Source organism: Nicotiana tabacum, chromosome 17 (assembly GCF_000715075.1).
Source record: "Nicotiana tabacum cultivar K326 chromosome 17, ASM71507v2, whole genome shotgun sequence".
NCBI lineage: Eukaryota > Viridiplantae > Streptophyta > Magnoliopsida > Solanales > Solanaceae > Nicotiana > Nicotiana tabacum.
The window spans coordinates 98818777-98845169 of record NC_134096.1 but is presented as its reverse complement, the minus strand read 5'-3'; the positions used below and the strand labels follow the sequence as shown (position 1 = coordinate 98845169).

The 26393-nt window shown below is 39.7% G+C and overlaps 1 protein-coding gene across 1 annotated transcript; it reads right to left on the bottom strand.

Annotated features, from left to right (window-relative positions):
* Positions 1-20759: 20759 nt before the first annotated feature.
* On the bottom strand, positions 20760-23745 carry LOC107781293 (exocyst complex component EXO70E2). Its single transcript, XM_016601980.2, has 2 exons — positions 23592-23745; positions 20760-23255 (listed from the first exon to the last, which is right to left on the bottom strand). Exon 2 carries the CDS (start codon positions 23102-23104, stop codon positions 21125-21127), a length of 1980 nt encoding a protein of 659 aa, XP_016457466.1. The 5' UTR covers positions 23105-23255; positions 23592-23745; the 3' UTR covers positions 20760-21124.
* Positions 23746-26393: the final 2648 nt, after the last annotated feature.

Here is a 26393-nt window from a genome sequence, read left to right as displayed (position 1 = left end):
AACATAGGCTAAAAGCCTAAGTTTAGGGGGTGAAGGTTGGAAAAGTTGTGATGTGGAAGTTGCTTAAAAGGTGAAAGGTGATAAAAATAATTGCTTAAAAGAGAAAAAGAGTAATATTTGATAAAAAATGTATTGTGAATAAATGGAAGACTAGGTGATATAAAAAAATAGAAACGAAGAAAGGGTGGAAAAGTTCTCGAAGGAAGTGTACTTTGATTGTTGAAAAATTGTAGTGCTTAGGGAGGTTTTGAGTCACTCTTACCAAATTGTGCCATACCTTAACCAAAAGCCTAAATTACAACCCTTTTAAATCCTAATTGATTTTGAACCAAGTTTGTCTTCATTAGTGGAGAAATACATGAAGGGCAAGCCTATAGTACTACTTGTGTGCATTTGAATACCTTTGTGTGTGTGAGAGAGAGAGAGTTAATTCTTTCCAGCTCCGAGTGGGGAACGAGAACGCAAAAGCGAACGCGAACGCGAAGTAGAAGAACTCAAACCATCGCGAACACGTGGGGATAATCGCAAACGCGAAGCTTAAAGAAACATACCTTCGCGAACGCGAAGCTGTAGTCGCGAACGCGATGAAGAAATGGGCGGAAAAGCCTGGGCAGTTCTGGAATTTTATTATTTTGACCCCAAACCATTTAATACATGACCTAGCACATTTTTGGCGAGATCTTTTGCTTATTTTCAGTCCATATACTAGAGAGAACAAGTTTTGGAAGCTAGGGTTCTTGCACACACACTTGGGTCTTGAAGATTTGAAGCTTTTGATTGAGAATTTCTTACTCTTTTATGCGCATTTCTTCATTTCCTTGCTTTGTATTGTATATCTAAGTGTGTAGTATTTATTTCCAACACTTGAATCTTGTTTATGGAAATATTCATATTTAATGTGTGGATTAAATGCCTTGTTGTGCTTATGTATTGGACGATTCATATTTAAACTTCGAATTAATTTTGGAAAAGATAATTTGGGGTTGGGAAAGATTAATTAACAAGAACTTGAGGCTTTAACCCTCATTTTATAGATTCTACCTAGGAATAGGATTGAACTACTTGTATCCATATCCGGGTGTGCTTAATCTCTTAATTGTTTTAGGGATAATTCAATTAGGAAGTCTTGTTAGTCTTCGAAAGAAGCTAATTTAGAATTATTACCCGTGGCTAATTAACATAAACTCGCTCATATTTGTTAAATCGTGAAATATATTGAATCGTTACTTGAGTGTAATTCCCGATACATCCATACTTGTAACCATTGATCATTTTACTTGCTTTCTAGGTTAGTTTATATTTTTGCATTTAGGTATAAACAATTTCACAATCAAATTCTAAGTGTTTGGCATTGCATAACAAGTGATAATTCTCTTACATTCCTAATCGCCTACATATTGTTCTCTGTGGGATTCGACCCCGACTCATAGTTGGATAATTTATATTGCATGCGACCGTGTCTATTTACTTTTTAGTAGTGGATTTGGACGTCATCAAAATTGGCACCGTTGCCGGGGAACAATTTGGCATAATTTAGGTAATTTTAGTAATAACCGTAAGTGCTTTGGTCTAAACTTGTGAATATTTGTGTAATTATCTTTCTTACCTTGGTATATTTTTCTTGTTTGTTTCTTGTTTATTTTCTTGGTTTAAAAAATAAATGGCATCATATAAGGAAAATTGGTCGGGTGGTAGTTGTTCATACTTTGATGACCCTTGTCCTTACTGTGGAGGACCACACTCGTGGCAAAATTGTTTAAATTCTCCCGGGGTGCGCACAATCTCAAACCCACGAGTGGAGTATTTGTGATAAGTGTGGTCATCAAAATGGTCATTGGGATGATTGTGCTTATTTATCCTTCCCTTCCCCAAGCCCCCGCTATGATGATTTTACTTTTTGTGATGAAAATTACAGGGATGATGAAGTGTAAGAAATTGAGCATGGTCGAAATGGAGAGTTCAAGCTCATGTTAGAATACCTACTTGAAGGAGGGAATAAAGAGCAAAATGCCTTGGAGGAGCTTTTGGAGAATACTCTCCAAAATAAATTGGCGCTTGAAAGGTTAAACTCACAAATGAAAAAAATGCTTGAAGCTCTAGAGGTCCAAAGACCCTCGGAAGTGAATGATAACCAAGAACCTTCCTTAGAGGTTGAAATCGGATTTTTTTTTGGCACTTGATCAAAATCAAGAAGAACTTTCAAATGCTCAAAATGAGAGGATGATGCTCATGTTGGCGACCATTCTTGAAAATGAGGAGAAGCACAACTTTGCACTCGAGGACTTGAAACAAATCTTGACTCAAAATGATGAGGATATCCGCAATTTGGAAAATCAAATGAAAATATTGGTTGAGGCTCACTATGTCCACCAACTTGAAAGTGTGGAAGAAAGTCAAGAAGAGTCCAATTCCGAGGAAGAAAGTGAGCTTTAATTCGAGGAATCAATAATTGAACATCTGCCAACCGACTCCATGAGTATTAGTGATGCCAAGAAAAATATGGAATTAGAGTCAACCGGTATAATTGAAAATATATTTGAAATTGGCTCTAGTCCGGGGGAAAAAGAGGATGTCAAAATCCGAAAAGAATTGCAATGTGGAGGTTTGAAGTCACATTCCAAGCACTTTTCAATATTGGACTTGTGTGGTGATATGAGAATTAAACTACACGAGTCAATGAGGGATTGCGAGGAGGAAAGGCAAAGGATGGAAATTCCTGAACAAGATGATGGATAAGTTGAGATCATTTTGAAGTTCAAATGACTCGGATGATGGTGGTGGTGAGGAGGAGCTCACATTTCCAACCACCTCCAGCTCCGAGTGACACAGTATTCAGGGAGTACTTTCCACCATTTTACTCTATTTTGTTTAGTTGTATTGGGGACAATGCAACACTTTAGGTTGGGGGTGGCTCATATATGCTGGATGTGTGTGGAGCATGAACATTTATGTGAACTTATGTAGATTGGTTGACATTTGTAGTTTATTAGTAATATTTTGTAGTTTAGTTCTAGCATGTTAGCATTAGCATTTTCTTGATAGTTTTAATTTCTCATAGTAGTACTAATGAAACTCCTTTTTTTTTTCTTTATACCGCGGTTCTTTTACAAGGAATTTATTTGTGTTGAACCGGGTGACTTTTTCCTATGATTGATGGTGTGATAACTTTCTTAAGGGATTAGTCTTGTTTTGTTTTTATTTTTTTTATTTTGTAGGTAAATATTTTATTTTAGTTAGTTTAGTAGCTAGTAATGAATAAATTGGTTTTTGGGGGGTGATCTTGTGTCCATAAACCAACATGTGGCTTGCTTGCTTGCCAACATGATTTAAACCTCAGCATATGAATTCTTGATTTTTGAAAAAGAAAATGATTGAAGTAAAGATTATTATCATGACTTTTTGACTCAATTTTTGGCTCTTTGATTCACTAAATAGTTTCTTAGGCTATATGTGACTTCCGTGAGGTTCATTGATTTCAATTGGATTTTGGATTTGTATTCCACTTGAGTTTTCATGTGCCATGTGTGGTGAAATTTATTGTGAAGTTCTTTTGCATCATTTGTAGTCTAGAACTTGCCCGGAAGGTGCTTCAAGGCGAAATCCTGGACTAGCTTGGTTGGAAAAATGATGTTGGGCCTTCCTTAGACCGCTATTATGCCTAAACTTCCTACCCTTGCATATTTTACCTAGTAAACCCCTTTTGAGACTTTAAATCTTTTCTTTGGCAACCATGTTACAAACTATCATTCTTTATTGATTTTCTTTTGGCACCCTACCTACCTAACTACTTTGAAGTATGAACATAGGCTAAAAGCCTAAGTTTGGGGGTGAATGTTGGAAAAGTTGTGATGTGAAAGTTGCTTAAAAGATAAAAGGTGATAAAAAAAATTGCTTAAAAGAGAAAAAGAGTAATATTTGAAAAAAAAGGTATTGTGAATAAATGGAAGACTAGGTGATATAAAAAAAAAAAAGAAACGAAAAAGGGTGAAAAAGTTCTTGAAGGAAGTGTACTTTGATTGTTGAAAAATTGTAGTGCTTAGGGAGGTTTTGAGTCACTCTTACCAAATTGTGCCCTACCTTAACCAAAAGCCTAAACTACAACCCTTTTAAGTCCTAATTGATTTTGAACCAAGTTTGTCTACATTAGTGGAGAAATACATGAAGGGCAAACCTATGGTACTACTTGTGTGCATTTGAAGATCTTTGTGAGAGAGAGAGAGTTAATTCTTTCCAGCTCCGAGTGGGGAACGAGAACGCGAACGCGAACGCGAAGTAGCAGAACTCAATCCATCGCGAACCCGTGGGGATAATTGCGAACGCGAAGCTTAAAGAAACATACCTTCGCGAACGCGAAGCTGTAGTCGCGAACGGGATGAAGAAATGGGCGGAAAAGCCTGGGCAGTTCTGGAATATCATTAATTTGACCCCAAACCATTTAATACACGAACTAGCACATTTTTGGCGGGATCATTTTCTTATTTTCAGTCCATATACTAGAGAGAACAAGTTTTGGAAGCTAGGGTTCTTGCACACACACTCGGGTCTTGAAGATTTGAAGCTTTTGGTTGAGAATTTCTTACTCCTTTATGCTCACTTCTTCATTTCCTTGCTTTGTATTGTATATCTAAGTGTGTAGTATTTATTTCCAAGTGTTTGGCATTACATAACAAGTGATAATTCTCTTACATTCCTAATCGCCTACATATTGTTCTCTGTGGGATTTGACCCCGACTCATAGTTGGATAATTTATATTGCATGCGACCATGTCTATTTACTTTTTAGTAGTGGATTTGGATGTCATCAATAACTAATACTCTATAATACACAGTCTTCCCAAAACCCGGAACATCGTAAGTCACAAGCTATAGAAGTAAACTAGTATTTTTATACGCCAGAGTCTAACAAAAGAAATACATAAGGTAAATGACATAGGAGAGAATAGAATGGGACTCCGAGATCTGCAGACGCGACAGATGTACCTTGAAGTTTCTGTATAGAAGCAAGCACTCTCAGCTAATAGCGGGGCTAATAAGTAGTACCTGGATCTGCACACAAAAACATGTGCAGAAGAGTAACATGAGTATACCACAACTTTACCCAACAAGTGGCAAGCCTAACCTCGGTCGAGTAGTGATGAGGTCAGGTCAGGCCCACTGGTATATAATAAGTAAACCAGGAGAATATACAGTATAATAAGAGACTAGAATTTAGCAAAAAGAAACACAACGAGGCAACAGTACAACACACAGGGGTAATCAGCAGGGGATCTCCCGAGATACCGTCTCGTAGTCCCAAAATAAATATACAGGGAGAACTCCCGAGGTACCGCCTCATAGTATCAAAAGTAAATATGCAGGGAGAACTCCCGAGGAACCGTCTCGTAGTATCAAAAGTAAATGTGCAAGGAGAACTCCCGAGGAACTGCCTCGTAGTCTCAAAAGTAAATATGTAGGGAGAACTCCCGAGGAACCACCTCGTAGTCTCAAAAGTAAATATACAGGGAGAACTCCCGAGGAACTGCCTCGTAGTCTCAAAAGTAAACACACAGCTCAATCGATAAATACCATAGTTAACAACAAGAATTTTACGTTAAGACTGATAAAGAATAAGAAAAAACAAGAAATCAACTAGGCATGCTTCACAGAGTTCAGATAAGCAGTTAAAGCATGTAGACATGCGATATTAGACTAAACAGGATAACTACGCATGTTGGAATAGCTCAATGAAGAATGAAAACAGACTAATACTCATTTAAATGGTATAACTCAAATTAAAGGAAAAACAGGTTGCTACTCAGTAAAATAATTCGAGTTTTTCAACAAATAGCCCGTGTACGTACTCGTCACCTCACGTACAAGGTGCTCACATATGACAACAGTACCAAATCCTAAGGAGATTTCTCCCACACAAGGTTAGGCAAGCCACTTACCTCGAACCAAGCTCAATCAATCCGTAAGAATGCCCTTTCCTCGATTATCTGACTCCGAATGGCCCAAATCTACCCAAACACAATTGCATATCATAAATACAACTATAATAGGCTCATCTAATTAATAAAATAAATACTTTAACAAAAATTCTGAAATTCGCCCTAAAAGGTCGACCCGGGCCCACATCTTGGAATCAGGTAAAAGTCACAAAATATGAATACTCATTCACTCACGAGTCTAACCATACATATTTACTAAAATCCGACACCAAATGGTCCTTCAAATCCTCAAATCAAACTCTCCAAATCCCTAGTCTCAACTCCCAAATTCCACCTTAAATACACCCTAACTAGATGGAAAAATAAATGGGGAAGCAAGATTATTGATAAAAAATAAGCACAAGGGACTTACCTCAAGAAATCCCTCAAAAATGCTCTCAAGAAATCTCCAAACCCAAGCTCAAAAATGTTAAAAATGAGCAAATATCGCGAACCCTTGCATTTAAGTGTTCTATCCAGAAATCTCGCACCTGCGGCCCATAGTCGCACCTACGACGCCACACCTGCGAAATTTCCATCGCAGGTGCAAAAATGACTTAAAGGTATTGGGTCCGCATCTGCGAGCAATGGGCCGCACCTGCGTGCCCGCTCCTGCAGAATTGTTCCGCTTCTACGATCCCTCATGCCCTGGCCCCTTCCGCTTCTGCGCTCCATCTTTCGCATCTGCGGATGCGCAGATGCGGTTATACCTCTGCACCTGCGACCTCTGGCCTCTTCCTTCCAAACCGCACTTGCGTCCATTGGATCGTTTCTGCGGGCTCGCACCTGCGGTCAATGTTGCGCAAGTGCGATTACACCAGGTGCAGCAGCTTCAGCTATTCTTCTAAAATCAAATTTGATCTGTTAACTATCCGAAATTAACCCGAGGCCCCCGGGATCTCAACCAAACATACCCACTAGTCCTAAATCACCATACAGACTTAGTCGAGTCCTCAAATCACATCAAACAATGCTAAAAACACAAATCACTCTCCAATTAAAACTTAATGAACTTCAAAGTTTCGAACTTCCACAACCGATGCCTAAACCTTTCAAACCACATCCAATTGACCTCAAATTTTGCACACAAGTCATATTTGATATTACGGACCTACTCTAACTTCCGAAATCGAAATCCGACCCCGATATCAAAAAGTCCACTAATGGTCAAAATCTCTAAAAATTCGACTTTCGTCAATTCAAGCCTAAATCAGCTACATACCTCAAATTCACAGTCCGGACACGCTCCTAAGTCCAAAATCACCCAGCGGAGCTAACGGAACTGACAGAACTCCATTACGGAGTCGTCTTCATAAAGTTTCAACTACGGTCAAAATCCTAAGACTTAAGCTTCCATTTTTAGGGACTAAGTGTCCCAATACACTACGAAACCAAAAACAAGACCTCCCGGCAAGTCACATAAGCAGAAAAGGTACGGGGAAAATAGTAAACAGGGGATCAGGGCTATTACTCTCAAAACGACTGGCCGGGTTGTTACATCCTTCCCCTCTTAAAACAATCGTTCGTCCTCGAATGAGCATAAAGACATACCTAAAGTGGTGAAAAGATGAGGATAACGGCTGCGCATATCCCGCTCGGTCTCCCAAGTCGCCTCCTCGACCGACTGACCCCTCCACTGAACCTTCATGGAAGCAATGTTCTTTGACCTCAGCTTTCGAACCTGCCTGCCTAAAATAGCCATTGGCTCCTCAACATAAGATAGATCCTTGTCCAACTGGACTGAGCTGAAATCCAACACATGAGACGGATCACCGTGATACTTCCAGAGCATAAAAATATGGAATACCGGATGAACCCCTGCAAGATCGGGAGGTAAGGCAATCTCATAAGCAACCTCCCCAACACGTCGCAACACCTTAAATGGGCCGATAAACCTTGGGCTCAACTTGCCCTTCTTCCCGAACCTCATAACGCCCTTCATAGGCGAAACCCGGAGAAAGACCCGCTCTCCAACCATGAATGCAATATCGCGAACCTTCTATCCGCATAACTCTTCTGTCTGGACTGGGCTATGCGAAGTCGATCCTCCACCTTATCCAGGGCATCCTGAACCAAGTCTGTACCCAATAATCTAGCCTCGCCCGGCTCAAACCAAACCACTGGAGACCGACACCGCCTACCATACAGAGCCTCATACGGTGCCATCTGGATGCTCGACTGATAACTGTTGTTGTAGGCAAACTCTGCAAGTGGAAAGTACTGATCCCAAGAACCTCCAAAATCTATCACACACGCACAGAGCATATCCTCTACTATCTGAATAGTGCGCTCGGACTGTCCGTCCATCTGAGGGTGAAATGATGTGCTCAACTCAACTCGAGTATGCAACTCTTGTTGTACAACCCTCCAGAACAGTGATGTAAGCTGCGTACCCCAGTCAGAGATGATAGATACCGGTACGCCATGAAGCCTGACAATCTCACAGATATAAATTCGAGCCAACTGCTCGGAATAATAGGTAGTCATCACAGGAATGAAATGAGCTGACTTTGTCATCCTATCCACTATCACCCAATCTGCGTCAAACTTCCGCTGAGTCCAACAACGAAATCCATAGTGATCCGCTCCTATTTCCACTCCGGAATCTCTATCTTCTGAAGCAATCCACCTGGCCGCTGATGCTCATACTTAACCTGCTGAAAATTTAGACACCGAGCCACAAACTCCACTATGTCCTTCTTCATCCTCCTCCACCAGTAATGCTGCCTCAAGTCCTGGTACATCTTTGCGGCACCCGGATGAATGGAATACCGCGATCTGTGAGCCTCATGGAGAATCAACTCCCGCAACCCATATACATTGGGCACACATAGCCTTCCCTGCATCCTCAATGCACCATCATCTCTAATAGTGACCTCCTTAGCATCACCGTGCTGAACCGTGTTCTTAAGGACAAACAGATGGGGGTCATCATACTGACACTCCCAGATACGATCATAAAGAGAAGACCGAGAGACCATACAAGCCAATACTCGACTCGGCTCAGAAATATCCAATCTCACAAACTGACTGGCAAAGTCCTGAACATCTAACGCTAATGGCCTCTCTGCTGCTGGTAGATATGCTAAACTCCCCAAACTCTCTGCCCGTCGAATCAAAGCATCAGCCACCACATTGGCCTTCCCCGGTTGGTACAAAATGGTGATATCATAGTCCTTAAGTAGCTCCAACCACCTCCGCTGACGCAAGTTAAGATCCTTCTGTTTGAACAGATATTGCAAACTCTGGTGATCGGTGTAAATCTCACAAGGGACACTGTACAGATAGTACCGCCAAATCTTCAAGGCATGAACAATAGCTGCTAACTCAAGGTCATGGACATGATAGTTCTTTTCATGCAACTTCAGCTGTCTAGATGCGTAGGCAATCACCCTACTGTCCTGCATCAACACCGCACCAAGACCAATCCGCGAAGTCATATGTGCTGCAATAGATGAGAATCCCTCTACAAAACGACGGTAATACCCCGCCAAACCAAGAAAACTCTGGATCTCCGTACCTGATGACGGTCTAGGCCAACTCTGCACTGCTTCCACCTTCTTCGGATCCACCTGGATCCCATCACTCGATACTACATGACCCAAGAATTCCACTGAGTCTAGCCAGAACTCACACTTTGAAAATTTTGCATATAACCTCTTTTCTCTCATCGTCTGAAGCACAGTCATCAGGTGCTGCTCATGATCCTCCCGAGTCCGGGAGTACACCAGAATATCGTCAATAAACACAATGACGAATGAGTCAAGATAGGGCCGGAATGCACTGTGTATCAAGTGTATAAAAACTGCTGGGGCATTGGTAAGCCCAAATGACATCACAACGAACTCGTAGTGACCATACCGAGTCCTAAAAGCATTCTTCGGGATATCTGGCTCCCGAATTTTTAATTGATGATAGCCTGAACGTAAGTCAATCTTGGAAAACACTCTGGCACCCTGTAACTGATCAAATAAGTCATCAATACGAGGCAATGGATACCTATTCTTCACTGTGACTTTGTTCAATTGGCGGTAATCAATACACATCCGCATAGAGCCATCCTTCTTCTTCACAAATAAGACAAGAGCACCCCAAGGTGACACACTAGGCCAAATGAAGCCCTTATCAAGCAACTGCTGTAACTGCTCCTTCAACTCATTCAATTCAGGAGGAGCCATATGATATGGAGGAATAGAGATGGGCTGAGTACCCGGCAACAAATCAATGCCAAAGTCAATATCTCTGTCGGGTGGCATGCCCGGAAGATCAGCTGGAAATACATATAGAAAGTCCCTCACTACTGGGACTGACTCAATGTAGGGGAATAAATACTGACATCTATCACATAAGCTAGATACACGTCACACCCCTTCTCAACCATTCGTTGAGCTTTAAGAAATAAAATAATTCTGCTGGGAGTATTGTCACGATCCAAAAGTAACCCCTGTCGTGATGGCGCCTATCGTGGAACTAGGAAAGCTGACTCATTTCCAAAACAAACCAATATTTTCATTTTAAAGAAAATTTCAAGGTTATTTAACATAAACCTTCATTTAAAGAGTTCAAATCAAAGAAAAATAGAAGTGAGGAAAAGAAAAGCTCGACATCGAGGTGTCACTAGTCATGAGCATATACTACAATCTATCTAACAATATCAAGGCTAACTCAGCCTGAAAAATAGCTAAATAAAACTAGAGGAAGATAAGAGGGAGAAGAGCAGGGGCTGCGATCGCCAAACAGCTACCTTGCTATCTCCAAGAAAATCTGCAACCAGAACACTCAATAACCGCTACCGTGTCCAGCTACACTTGGATCTGCACACAAGGTGCAGGGAGTAACGTGAGTACGCCAACTCAGTAAGTAACAACAATAAATAAAGACTGAGCAGTAGTGACGAGCAATAAAGCATATAACGTTCATATCAGGAAATCTCAGTAAAATACCACATGCTCTTAAAAATCAGGATTTGAATCAAACATCTCGTTTAAACCCAGTTCCAGTAAAAATCATTTTAAAGACATTTTTCCAACAGTTTTTCAAACAAAGGCTCAATGCAAAGGTGAGCAAAAATGATGAAATCATAAACAGCCCCTCGGGCAAAACATCACTCATATACAACCCCTCGGGCAAACCTCACAGTCACTCGTGCCACTCGAGCATACCTCACAATCACTCTTGCCACTTGGGCATACCTCACAATCACTCTTGCCACTCAGGCATACCTCACAATCACTCTTGCCACTCGGGCATACCTCACAATCACTCATGCCTCTCAGTCACTCAGCACTCAGCACTCGCACTCAGTAGGTACCTGCGCTCATTGGGGGTGTGTACAGACTCCGGAAAGGCTCCTTCAGCCCAAGCGCTATAATCTGTACGGACAACTCACGTGCGATAATAATAAAGTATGCTGCAGGCGGGCAGCCCCGATCCACACTCATCCTCACAAATCAGGCCCTCGGCCTCACTCAGTCATAAAGTATGCTGCAGGCGGGCAACCCCGATCCACACTCATCCTTACAAATCAAGCCACTCGGGAATTTTAGTAAAACAGGGCATTCGGCCCAAAATATTTATATGCATTAAAATAGAGTCATAAAACTGAGTTATGCGGTAACAAGTATAAACATGACTGAGTATAGATTTTTAATCGAAAACAGAAAGAGGATGGTAAGAAACATCCCCTAAGGGTCCAAACAGTTTTGGCGCAAGGCCCAAACATGGCATTCAGCCCAATTTACAGAAATTCTTTCTAAAACATATGAGTATCATATAGTTTCAAGAAAATATGCAACTTTACAGTTGCTACAGGACGGACCAAGTCACCAATTCCCAACGGTGCACGCCCACACGCCCGTCACCTAGCATGTGCATCACCTCAAAGTAGTAAAATGATACGAAATCCGGGGTTTCATACCCTCAAGACTAGATTTACAATCGTTACTTACCTCAAAACGTGAAAATTTTTACTCCGCTATGCCTTTGCCTCGCAAATCGGCCTCTGAATGCCTCAAATCTAGTCACAAATAATTCGTCTCAGCCAATAAAATTTATTGGAAGTAATTCCATAAGAAAATACTAATTTTTCATAAAAATCCGAAAATTAGCTCAAAAATTGCTTGTGGGGCCCACGTCTCGGATCCCGACGAAAGTTACAAAATCCGGAAGCCCATTCAACCACGAGTCTACCCATACCAATTTTACCAAAATCCAACCTCAACTCGACCCTCAAATCTACAAATCTTATTTCTAAATTTCTAAGTACCAATCTCCGATTTACACCGCAAAATCATGTAATCTAGTCGGATTATTCGATGATAATTCAATATTATGGAGTAAAAATGATTACAAGGGACTTACCTCAAGTTTTCCTTGAAAATATATCAAAAATAGCCTCACCTCAAGCTCCAATTTGTCAAAAATAGCAAATGGGACGAAGTCCCTGTTTTTATAATTCTGCCCAGGCAACCTCGGTTCTGCCTCGATCTTGGCCTTCGATAGAGGCCCTCGATCCTGGCCCTCGATCCTGGTTCTCGATCCTAGCCCTCGATCATGGTTCTTGATCCTAGGCCTTCGATCATGTCTTCGACCCGGCCTTCGACCGTGACCCTCGACCCTGGGCTCGATCATGGCTTCGATCGTGGCCCTCGACTCTGGGCTCGATCATGGCTTCGATCGTGGCCCTCGACCCTGGGCTTGATCAGGGCTCACATCTGGGCTCGATTTCTGGGCTCGATTCTGAGAGATTTCTGGGCTCGAATCTGGCAGAAGAAATTTCTAACAGAAGGAAATTGCAGCAGCTGTTGTAGTTTAATTTTTGATCCGTTAACCATCCGAAACTCACCCGAGGCTCTCGGGACCTCAACCAAATATACCAACAAGTCCTAAAACATCATACAAACTTAGTCGAATCCTCAAATCACCTCAAACAACGCTAAAACCATGAATTACACCCCAATTCAAGCCTAATGAACTTTGAAATTTCTAATTTCTACAAACAGCTCCGGAACCTATCAAATCACGTCCGATTGACCTCAAATTTTGCACATAAGTCCTAAATGACATAACAGAGGTATTCCAATTTTCAGAATTGGATTCCGACCCCAATATCAAAAAGTCAACCCCCCGATCAAACTTCTCAAAAATAAAACTTTTGGCATTTTCAAGCCTAATTCCTCTACGGACTTCCAAAAAATATTCCGGACACGCTCCTAAGCCCAAAATCACCATACGGAGCTATTGGAATCATCAAAATTCAAATCCGAGGTCGTTTACACATAGGTCCATATCCCATCCACTTTTCTAACTCAATTTTCAATTATGAGACTAAGTGTCTCATTTCACTCTGAGTTCCTTCCGGACTCGAACCAACTAACCCGTTATAACATAATATAGCTGAATAACACAAAAAGAGGTAGGAATGGGGACAACGGGGTGATAACTCTCGAAACGACCGGCTGGGTCATTACATCCTCCCCCTCTTAAACATCCATTCGTCCTCGAACAGGTCTAGAAACATACCTGGAGTCTCAAATAGGCGTGGATATCTGCTCCGCATCTCCCGCTCGGTCTCCCAGGTGGCCTCCTCCACAGGCTGACTTCTCCATTGCACCTTCACTGAAGCTATATCCTTTGACCTCAACCTTCGAACCTGTCGATCCAAAATAGCCACCGGCTCCACATCATAAGTCATATCACCCTCCAACTGAACCGTGCTGAAATCCAAAACATGGGACGAATCTCCAGTATACTTCCGGAGCATGGAAACATGAAACATTGGATGCACACTCGACAAGCTGGGTGGCAAGGCAAGCTTATAAGCCACCTCTCCTATCCTCCGAAGCACCTCAAAAGGCCCAATGAACCGGGGGCTCAACTTGCCCCTCTTCCCAAACCTCATAACACCCTTCACGGGTGATACCTTCAGCAAAACCTTCTCCCCAACCGTAAAAGACACATCACGGACCTTCCTATCCGCGTAGCTCTTCTTCCTGGACTGCGCCGTGCGAAGCCGCTCCTGAATCAATTTCACCTTATCTAATGCATCCTGGACCAAGTCTATACCTAAGAGCCTAGCCTCACCCGGCTCAAACCATCCAACCGGAGATCTACACCTCCTCCCATACAAAGCCTCGTATGGAGCCATCTGAATGCTCGACTGATAATTGTTGTTATATGCAAACTACGCGAGTGGCAGAAACTGGTCCCATGAACCCCCAAATTCAATGACACAAGCACGTAACATGTCCTCAAATATCTGAATAGTGCGCTCGGACTGCCAGTCGGTCTGAGGGTGAAAAGCTGTGCTTAACTCAACCTGAGTACCCAACTCTCGCTGCACGGCCCTCTAAAACTGTGATGTGAACTGAGTACCCCTATCTATGCAAATTCTCCATCCCGTGACAGTTCTTGTAGGAATTAAGTCATTGTTTTCATTAACTACTACAGTCACCCCCTTTCTTCGGCACGCATTGAACTGGGCTTACCCATTTGCTATCAAAGATTGGAAATACAATACCTGCATCAAGCCACTTAATCACTTCTTTTCTTACCACCTATTTCATGATTGGATTTAGTCGGCGTTGTTGCTCTACACTTGGCTTGTGTCCGTCCTCCATGAGGATTTTATGCATGCAGAAAGCTGGACTAATGCCTTTAATGTGAGACATTGTCCGCCCAATTGCTCGCTTGTGCTCACGTAGCACCCTCAATAGCTTTTCTTCCTGCAATTTAGACAAGTGAGAAGAAACAATAACAGGTAAAGTGTCAGAACTACTCAAATAAGCATATTGAAGGTGAGGGGGTAGGGGTTTAAGCTCCAATTTTGGAGCTTCTTCAATTGACGGCTTTGGAGGGGGGCCACTTGGCCTATTCAGGGGCTCAAATGGGTGTATTCCTTGCATGTAAGCACATGATGCATCGAGGATATGCATCATCTCCTCAACCTCATTGTCAATCATCAAGCTATCAAATAACATGATTTTTTTTTCTAGAGAGTCGTCTAGATATACACTCGTGTCAAGAAGTTGCTCATCCACCTCCACAACAGATATCATAGAGAGCTCCTCATAGTGGCGGGGAAGTTGGATTGCTTTGTAGACATTGAAGACTGCTTCCTCGTTGTCCACCCTCATAATCATTTTCCCTTCTCGCACTTTAATTATTGCATCACCAGTAGCCAAGAGAGGTCGTCCCAATATGATTGGAACTTGTTCATCAGCCTCAAAATCTAGAATAATGAAGTCAGCTGGGAAGATAAATTTCCATTGCAGCAGCACATCTTCAATCACTCCCTCAGGGTAGGCTATGGACCTATCAGCTAATTGCAACATCACAGTGGTTGGTCTTGGAGCTCCCAGACCCAATTGCTTAAACAAGGACAATGGCATCAGATTTATGCTCGCACCCAAATCACAAAGAGCACGACCCACATCAATATTACCGATTCGCACTGGAATGGTGAAGCTGCCAGGATCCTTAAGCTTTTGAGGAAGCTTGTTTTGGACCCTTGAAGTGCACTCCTCAGTAAGTGCAACTGTCTCGAACTCAGTCAATTTCCTCTTGTGAGCCACTATATCTTTTATGTACTTAGCATACTTTGGAATTTCACGAAGTACATCCACTAATGGAATATTTAATTGAACCTGACTCAACATAGAGAGAAATTTGTTGAACATGTGATCGTCATTCTTTTTCTGCAATCTCTGGGGGAAAGGTGGTGGTGGCCTTGCAGCCTCCATTCGCTCTGAACTTACATCATTTTTCTTTGACTCATGTATTGCCTTAGGGGTCAGCTCCCCCTCAGGTATAGGTCTGTCCTTTCTCTTCTTTGGCACTTCCTCTAGTTCTCTCCCGTTTTTGAGTGTAATTGCATTAATTTGAGGGTTCTTCTCTGTATCACTGGGAAGAGAGCCTGTAGGTTTAGTATTTTGATTTGCTGCCAACTGCCCCATTTGCCTCTCAAGATTTCTGAAATCGGTCCTGAGCTGTTGATGGTCAAGTAACAAATTTTTTAGCAAGTCATTCGTACTCTCTTCTGTTTGTTGGGGTGGCTTCTGAGGCTAATTGAAAATTTCTTGAGGCCTATACTGATTCTGATTCTGTTGATTTCCGCCCCATGAGAAGTTAGGATGATTCCTCCAATTTGGATTGTAAGTGTTCCCATATTGTGCATGCTGATTCATCGGACCTCTGTTTTGTTGCCCCACATAGTATATAGATTCAGGATTCGTGGGGCACATGTCACTCATATGACTGTCACCACATAGTTCGCAGCAAATAGACATTTGTTGTACCTGTTGCATCTGTTGTGTTTGTTGCATTGTCATTCTGTTCATCTGATTTGCCAGCTTTCCAATATCTGCTCTCATGGTTGAGAAGTCATCAAGCTCAATCACCCCAGCTGCCTTCTGTTTAATTACTCTTCTTGCGTCCCCATCTCCTTGCCAATTATGGTCATTAGCAGTGAAGTTATTTAGCAAGAGTTGTATTTCACTATACGGCCTCGCCATGCAACTACCCCCACAAGCTGAATCAAGATTCATCTTTGATGCCTCGTCTAGCCCATCAACAAAAGTGTGACCCAAAACCTCATCAGTCTGACAATGATGTGGGCAGTCTCTGAGTAGCTTCTTGTATCTTTTCCAAGCTTGATGAAGTGTCTCGCCATCCCGTTGTTGGAACCCAAGAATTTGGCTCCTCAGCGATTTTGTCTTCTTAGTGGGGAAAAACTTGATTAGGAATTTCCTTGCTAAATCATCCCAAGTGTGGATTGAATTTTCGGGCTCCTTTTGCAACCATTCCTTAGCTTCCCCCAACAATGAAAAGGGAAATAGTGTCAGCCTGACATAGTCCTTGGAAACATTCGGATAATTGTAAGTGTCCGTAATTTCCAAAAAGTACTGAATGTGCCTCTGCGGGTCTTCATGAGATAGACCCACATATTGCCCTGTGGACTGAATCAGCTGTACCATGTACTGTTTGAGTTCAAAATGCCCCGTGATATCAGGCTTCATGATAGCCTGAGTCATATTAGCAAGATTGGGTCTTGCGGCTTCTATCACCGGATGCTCCTCATTACCTGCCATCTCTATTGGCTGTGGTTGAACTACGATGTCCAACTCTCTTTCTATTCTCGTTCTAGCTTCGACTTCCCTCCTCACTCTATGAAGTGTTAGTTCAATCTCTGGATCAAAAGGAAGGAGGTTGTTTGCACTTCTACTCCTCTGCATTCAAGAGAAGATCCTGCGTTAACACAAACAAGGCAAACTGAAAATTAAAACTTGAACTAATAAGTAATAAAAGCTTAACTCAGTCAAGTAGCTAATTTCTAACTCAGTCAAGTAGTAATAAAAACTTGTTGCGACCAAACACACTCACGCAAGTATACGCGGTCGTCGAGTGATAGAGTAGTGAATAAAGTATCGTTCCCACGAAGACTTATGATTAACTTTTGACTAATTCAAACTCAAATAGCTTATCGATTCAAGCGATTTCTTATAAAATAGATAATTGTCTAATTTACTACCTAAAAACTATCAAGTAATGAAATACTAGAAATCAACACAACACTTAAATAGTTTTAAATAACAATCAATGGGAGATAATATTCCAAGGTCACGGGTTATCTAATAATCATGTTACATTCTTAGCTTAAAATAACTAATTGATTTATCTGGATTGTTGGTTGACAGGGTTGATATTACTCATAAGAATCTGTCGAACCCTTACTCGCCTATTCAAGCTAACTTAATACCTATATATCTATGGAATTAAGATTAACAAGCACGTATTTACAATTCCTGTATTGCAACCGAGCAAGGCAATTAGGTATATGTCTATCCCAATTGCGAATCCATTCCCCGATGCCCGGGTTTAAGAACTTACTCTATTTAATTTTATATGCAATCTAGAGTTCCCACTTTCGAGTTCAACTCTAGATTCGTAGGTAGTATTTCACTGTTAGCTACTCAGCAAAATAATTAAAAACAGAATTAAATAAACAACCCAATATGATAAAATCAACTTCGCCAAATTAAACTTCAAACATCAACATTCATGTATACCTATGACCCTAGAAAAATAGGGTTCTTAGCCACTCATGTTCATGCAATCATCAAATAACTCACAAGAGTGCATAATAATCAATAAAAGAAGGAAAAATAAGAACTCAAGATGAATTCCGTGGTTCCCCAGCTTTGTCGTGGCTTTTCTCCTCTTCCCAATATGTTAGATGCCCTAAAAGAGGCGTTTTTGGCTTATATATTGCGCACAAAAGTCGTGGGCCAAAGTTCTCCTATTCCTAATCCGACTTGGCTACAGGGATTGATGTTGGGGTGGATGCGTCGTATCCACCTCGTCCTCCACTTCTCAGCTTCGCATGCTAGGGTGGATGCGTCGCATCCACCCTTTGTTCCTCCTTCTCAGCTTTGCCCAGGTGCGGATGCTATGGGCCGACTTCACTGCTAAGGGTGCACGAAATCTGATTTTTTTCTCTAGATTGGATGCGACGCATCCAATCCCTCTTCCTCTACCTAGAGCATCTTTTCTTCATATTTTTGCACTCCAAATACCCTAATTCATCACACACAACTTAATTAGTCATAAAACCAATAATTAAACCATGTTGGGCATTTTAAGGATCAAATAGCATCAAAAAGCGGTTAAAACATGGGTAAAGTAACATCAATACATATCGAAATATGCCCAACATCAGTTGTGCTATTATAAACATCTGTGTGAATGCTTCATTTGGTGTCATGTATGAAGTTTTGGAACTTGCAAGTGGAGTGGTTATTCCCATTGTCATTATTCTGGTTCTTCAATCTGAAGTTGTCCTATTGGAAATGGAGGAATGCCTTGGACACGTTCTTGCGAGCATCACTCGAGAAGGAACCGCATTAGGTATATGTTGTGAGATTATTGAGTATCATCAACTAGAGCCATTTACAGCCACCCCTCGAGATAATATTCTTCAGAGACTTGAGCTTCTGGAAATTCTCGCAAAGATCCGGGAGCAACCACAACTTGGTTTAGTTGTCTATGTCAACAACGATCAACTTGGTGTTCCCTACAAGCATGAAACAATGCACAACTTTAAATCATATAGCTGTCCATATGTTGGGTCGGGGTGCACTATGGTATTTCTTCATTTGGCACTTCATTTATATGAGGTAGTGACTAGGCAAGAACTCGGGCATCCTCATTTTGACGCTTACCAGGATGGATTATATGCTGGGGTGATTATCAGATGGTTGAAATATTTTTCAACATTCATAGAGATGAAACTTTGTCTGCTATAGATAATGTCTACAGATGCATAAACCCATTCAAAGTTCTATTCTGGTGGAGGACTGCATTGATTTACCAAACACCAGAAGAAGAGTATAGTACACTAATTCATGGTCCACCATATCAAGCTTGGCTAATAGTTCTGGCAAATAAAAAAGGGGTCATCGGAGATTATTGGGCTAAGCAGGCCCTAAAGAAAGTGTTGGTCAGGTATCATGACTTCGTTAACCTTCTGAAAGATAAATGTGTCACCAAAGAGAGTGAGAACAATCCATATGCAAAGGAAGTTGATATTATTTTATGGATTCGTATGACTTCGGCTGAAGGGTTCCACTTCTATAGAGCAAGGTTCTTGCAACAAATAACAGTACTCTACCCGAACCTTGAGGACAAGGTTCTTTTTGAGGCGGGAGGTATTGTTGTGAATTTAGTGAGTAACTTAGTGGAGGGCATATTTAAAAATTTAAATAATTATTTGTGGGACCCAGGTTGAATGTAGGCAAGGGAAAATTAGTTATAAGTATAGCTGAGGGGTAAAGCATTCTTTATGCTGAAGTTATCAAGTCTTAGCTCTGTTTTCTCATTTCCGTTCTTCTTCTATATTTCTCATCTTCAATTCTGTATCAGTCTAATTCGCATCCCCTTTCTACTTAGATTTTTGTTGCCCTATCCTTACTATCATTAGCATTTACATTGTAATCACAATTACTGTTGAGTTAATATAATGAGTTGGTTGGGTGTAATATTCAGCTTGTTACAATATTTGTCAATTCTGATAGTGATGGAAGGCTGGACTCTGGAGGACAGGTGAAAATCATTTCCCCCTCCAATTCTATACTTAATATCTTTTTACCTTTGATATGCACGATCCTCCCCCTATGTAATAATCGTTTAATATTATGTATTCCATTTTTTACCTTGATGCTTTACGTGTAATTTAATTATGTTTTATCTTATTTTAATGGTAATTTAAGTTCAGTTAGATCAACAACAACAAAACCAATATAATACCATAATCAGTTAGATCATTTCTTGATATTCTGTTAAATAAAAAGAAATCTAAAAAATGATCTGCATTATATTATGGTACAGTGAAATCATTTGAAGATGCAAATTATTCCATATGTCAATTGGTTTTTTGGCTCTTTAGAAACTTGTTTTTAATTTTATGGCCATATCTCTTTTTTTTTACACATAACAGATCTGCCTTTTACACATAAGAGATCTTAAAAGGTCATTATCTTAAATTCAAAATTGTTAAGGGGCATGATGTACAAATAGCATACTAATAATTTACTTGAGAGAGATTTGAAAATAACATTTCAATATGGGTAAGCTTTGATGAATCATGACAACAATCCCATATATCACATGGGGGAGTTTAATCCAGAAAAAACACGAGGCATTAAATGTAATTTGTTACTGAATTAGGAAAGCTTTGCTAACTCTAGTTAAGTTTACAGGACGATGAAACAATAGCTAATGGACAAATAGAAACATGGTCTCAATCAGACATATATATCTGTGAACAAGGTGGTTCCATATGTTAAAATAAATGTTGCTATGCTAATCAAGATTCAAGATATCAAACCTCCAATCACAAGCAGCTTTTCCAGGAACCAACTAGAGCTAACAAATAGCTACCTGCCATTCTCCTTTTTGACAACCTTAAACAAACTGGTTTTGACAATGACGAACAAGTTAGCAGGGAACTATAATAGCAAGCAACAAACAACAAACAAATACTCCTAATATATGCATTTCAAAAGTACATGTCACTGACCCTTTTGCACATGACACCAAATGAATACATTAGGTTACCAAAATAGATATATCTAAATGTATAACAGGTATAAGGATTAAGCTCACTTCCTGTGGAAACCATGTAAAGATCTTGGAGATCCCTCAAAAAGATCCAAAAGGAAGTTCTCCAAATCGTCTGCAGTATACTTTATGTGTTTATCACTTATATGATTGGCGTGTCTTCCAACAAATGTCCTGTATGCCTGAATAACCTTGAGAGATGTTGAGATTCGAAGATCATCACGAAGTTGACTATCTGGGATTGACCAACCTGTCTGGCTCTTGTAAACATCCTCAAATGCGAGGTAAAAGATGAGTAGTCTCTCCTTGAGAAGAGTTCTCGAGATAGAATTCGAGCCTGGATTCTGTAGCCCTTCATCCCTGAGTAAAGAGAGGATAGAACTCCATGTAGCTCTCTCGTAGCTCATTGCATGGTGTTGGAATTTCCAATTATGTTTGCGAATCCAATCGTCGCCAAGTATTGTTCTTAGATTGGAATTCTTCACCTTTTCAGCCATGTAATGAATATTATTCATTAAGAAAAGGTGACCTAGTGAGTCATCCTTGTATAACTTGGACTTGTCCTCAAGGTTGCATTCCAAAATTGAAGTGAAGGATCGAAAATGTTGAGCCAGTGGAGATATATAACAGGGTCTGTCCGTGTTATCTTCTTCTCTATCAGGTGTCATGTCTGGTAAAATGGCTGCTGAATCTTCCTTCTCATATCCCTTCAGAAGTTCATCAAGCGTTTTGCTATAATCGATAAGAGTTTTCATGTAGTTCATAACGTACCTCGTTAGATGGTGTATTCCACCACCCGGGAAAGGGTTGGCCGATATGCTGGAAGCAACAGCATTTTCAAATTCCAGAAAGGTTGCCTTTGCGCAATCGCCCAAACTTCTAAGGATGTCCTGGCATTCTGTTCTAACACATAACCCTGCCTCATCAGAGTACATAGCATCAATATCTGGGATAAGATCTGCGAGCAGCTCATACATGTCAAGAATCCGAATCAACTTCTCCGGTTGATGAGGGCCAATAGCTATGGCTTCACCAAAGTTCAGAAGCTGTACGATTGAAGCTTTCGAGGCCTCAGCAAAGCAAACTGAACTAACTGCTTCCAGCTCGCTAAAAATCTGATCGCTTAGCCACTTTTCACTGGCAAGATAAATGCGCACAAAGATCTTCATAGCGCGTATCCACCTCCTGATTTTGGAGTTCAACGAGTTCCATTCCATCTTCAGTACATCCTCAATGCTCAACTTCTCTACTTCAAGAATGAAGAGGCAATCGTCCAAGGCATCTTTTCTGACATTGATAAATGCCTGAGAACACTCCCGACCATAATTTGAATCGAACATCAAATTGGCAATGCATCTTAGGTCAGGAATAACATCCGGATGCACGAGTTCAATGATGTACTCCTCAAAGCTCCTACTCATGCTATCTCTTTGAACCACATCCTCAACCGAGTCATCCCCAAAAGACACAATAGAGCCATCATCTAATGTATCGTCCTCGCTTGAACGAAAGGACATATGCTCAGGCTCAAAAGGCTGCCTGTTCTGAACAAGCAAATGAGTAAACTCCTCCTCAAGCCGATTCATTGCTGTTTGAAGAAGATTGTGAGCCTTACGCAGAAGCTCGTCTTCTCTACTACCTTTATCCACATTCAAACCCTCCAATCTCTCGATCAATTTTCGAGCTTGATCCACATACCTCAAATACTCATATGCTTCTTCTTGGCCACAATCCCAAATCATTGACTGACCCACCTCCCAATTCATTACCTTAGTCTGAACTAAATTAAGCTGCTCCTCCAGCTCAATAAACTGCTCCTCAGTTTGATCACCAGAATCCGCATCTTGGGTATCACTCACTCTAGTAATGGAGGACAATTGGGTGCCTAAATCAGCCAATATTTTTCTAGCATCATCGGTTAAAGTCCTATTTGAACCCAACGCTTTAACAATGTTCTGTGCAGCAGCTATTAGGTTTTCTTCCTCTTCCATTAAGGGGACTGAAGTTTCACAGTCTCCCATATCATCCAAGAGCTAAAAAAATTAGCTCAAGGTTAACCCCAAACAGGTAAAAATTGCAACTTTAAAACTTCTACCTCTTGACAAGTTCAATGGGGGAAACCAAAGATATCAACAAAGAACTTCACCAAGAAAGATATCAAAGAGATATTACCTGCAAATATAAGTTAATTTAGAGTTAACCCAAATTCCTTTTGAGGGGAAAAAGTAACAAAAAGATGTAGAAAATTAAAAAAAGTGGGGCGGCGGGCTATAAGAAAACAAAAAGTAGCAAAGTTTAGGTATAAATTAGAGTGCGAGTTTTTAAAAACAGCAAATACAATGGGCAGATGCAAGAACCAGAGGAAGCTGAAAATGCGCAAAGCTGAAATCTTGAATATGGAGAAAGAGAACAAATCAGCAAAACAAGATCCACATATACAGTTATGTGCATATAGCTTATGAGCAGAGAGGGGAACTCAAAGCAAAGAAGAGATAAAAAGAGACTGACCCTTTTTAGCAGAGTGGCAATGATCGGACAGAGAATGAAAATTCAATAGTGTTTTTCTCGGAGAAATGAAGCTGAAAATTTGTGCAGAGAGCCGACCTTCCAAAAGTATGTGTGCAACATGATGTCGCTGCTTCTTATTGGAGTAATATAATAACTTTCTATTTTCTTTTTTCTTTTTTCTTTTTCCTTTGAAATGGCCAGTGCTGTGCTGCTTTGACCTTGAGTCTTCGTGGAATATATATAGAAGTTACCTGACATTGGTCTTGCGTGTAAAACTTTTATTTTTACAATTTACAAGTAATATTCAAATACTACGCCGTTCATTTGTTAAATAAAGAATTAAAGAATTATGACGCCTTAATTAACTATATATAGTATTAACTTTTTAAAGTCTTGTGGTATTCAATATATCATATTGTTCTTACAAAAGCAGGTTATTAGACAAATAAGAATGTTAAAATTTAAAAAATGTTTTCTAATGTAGAAAGATTTCAATTTCTTTAACTAATCAAAGTATATAAAATGGAACTAGAGAGTGCTAATACAATAATACTCTCTCATAACTTACCAAAAAGTCAATAACAAGTAATTTTTTGTAATTAATGTAAATTGATAACGTATAAAGCAAAGCAAGTAATCTACAAAAACCAATAAAATTTCAATAATTTAACTTAAATTCATAATAAATTGAGCTTAGACTTTAGGATGATTGTGTAAAGAGTTGAAAATATATTTCAAATCTTGGTCTAACTAATTGCTTCTAGAGTAATACTACAATATTATGGGAAAACGTTAGTTGTTGGCTTTTAATGGTTAAAAGGACACATGGAAGATAAGCTGAATAAAACCAAGATAACCAAAATTCAGATACTTTGATTGTTGATGGAAAAAAAAAGGTACTTTGATTGTGGACGACGAAAAAGGGGAAGAAAAGTCGCGAGACCAGCACTGGGGCAAATCTTTCCAACTTTGAAAACAGTAGTCTTATTGTTTTATTTTTGTTTTTATTTTTATTTTTATTTTTATTTTTATTTTTGTTTTTGTAAAATAGTGACTACAACAGTCAACTTATTCATCTTCTTTCTTGTTAGGATGATTCGGATTTCATAACAATAAACTCTTAATTACGTTCCATAAACTACTAGCTCTTATTTGATCATTACACTTTAGATTGTATTTTTCTATCATTTTCAAATGCCATTTTGATGACTCAAACATGAGATCTCAGATTTAGACTAGAACAGAATTATCGCGTTACGAGCCATAGACAAAGTTTAAATTCACCTTAGAAATGTCATATTCTGAAAGTTTGTCAATTTGGTTACAATCTCGATTTAGCTAACGTGGAACTTCGGTCTTTAATATTTTGTACGAAGGAGGCGTTTAACTTTAATCTTTTGCACTGTTACACCTTTAATTTATTCTGCTGTAGTGGTATTCGAGTCAGTTTGTATGCACTTCGACTATTTCACCTAGTGCCTATTAGCTTTCACGCACTTGGACTATTCCATCGCATACCTACTATCTCTCACCAGCATATGTATTAGGAAACTCTGTCCCCCAAACCTTAAGCATATAAAAAGAAATCACTTAGTATTTTTTACCAGCACTAGGATAATCAAATGAAATTTATGTCATGACATACAAAAAAATGGAAAAGGTGTTGGTTAACAACAATCTTTTTGTTTTAAATTAGATTAAATGGACAGGTAACATACTTGTCATTGTTAGTTGGTTATTTTGAGATTTAATTTTATGCATTGACGGTATAAGAACTATTTACATAAGTATATTATCGATTAAAAAAAAAGTCAAAATGACATAAGTGCCCCCTAAACTTGCAACGGTGTTTCGAGCCAGTAACGAAACTTACGGATTTCTCATTTAAGCATTTTTACTTGACGAAATGTGCATTTATAAAAATATTAATATGCTATAATATGTTAAATTATATGAATAATATAAAATATTTTTTTCGTGTACTGTCATTATATATAACCTAAATCCTTAATAAAAAGAAAATAACTTTATGTTCTGTAAACTATAGTCATGATTAATGACGATGGGTACGAGTAACGATTTTGCCAACGTAGTGTGAACCATAACCCATAGTTCTTGTCAGCTTCACAACAGCTGACATGTTTTACAAAGAAAATGCCAAGATAATCATGTTTTGAAAGGAGCAATAAATAATACTACTACTTAATAGTACTTAGCAGCCATGAAAATATTACAAAAACCAATCAATGCTCTATTATTATAAAGTCTATGTTTGGTCATCTAATTAGTTTATTATTCAAATTAATTGAAAAAACAAAAAGGGCATTCTGGACGTACCCCTGACCATTGACCGGGCATACACGCATATTAGGAGCCTGACTGAGTAAATTAGTGTTTTTTATTAAGTAAAAAATATAAACTAAAATAAATCTATATCTATTTATACTATATTAAAAGTACGAAGGCCCTATCGAAATGTCGTTCGCCTTTTTTACCCTTCGTACATTATATTTTACATTGGACAAAATCGTAATCAAATTATTTACCTAATATTTAGGAATTCAAAATCAGCTAAAAATTTGCTTACTAAATCTTTCTTTATTTGAACTACTATATAGCAGTCCTAATATTTGAATATTTTATTAAAATGTACCTTATATATATCATTTTATTATTTGAACTACTAAATGCAATTGGACAGTAATTAAAGGTTTTAAAAGAATTGACATAAATTGATAAAAGCATGTCAAACTATCAAAGACGTCGTGGATATAAAAGTGTATACAAAATCTTGGATTTTAG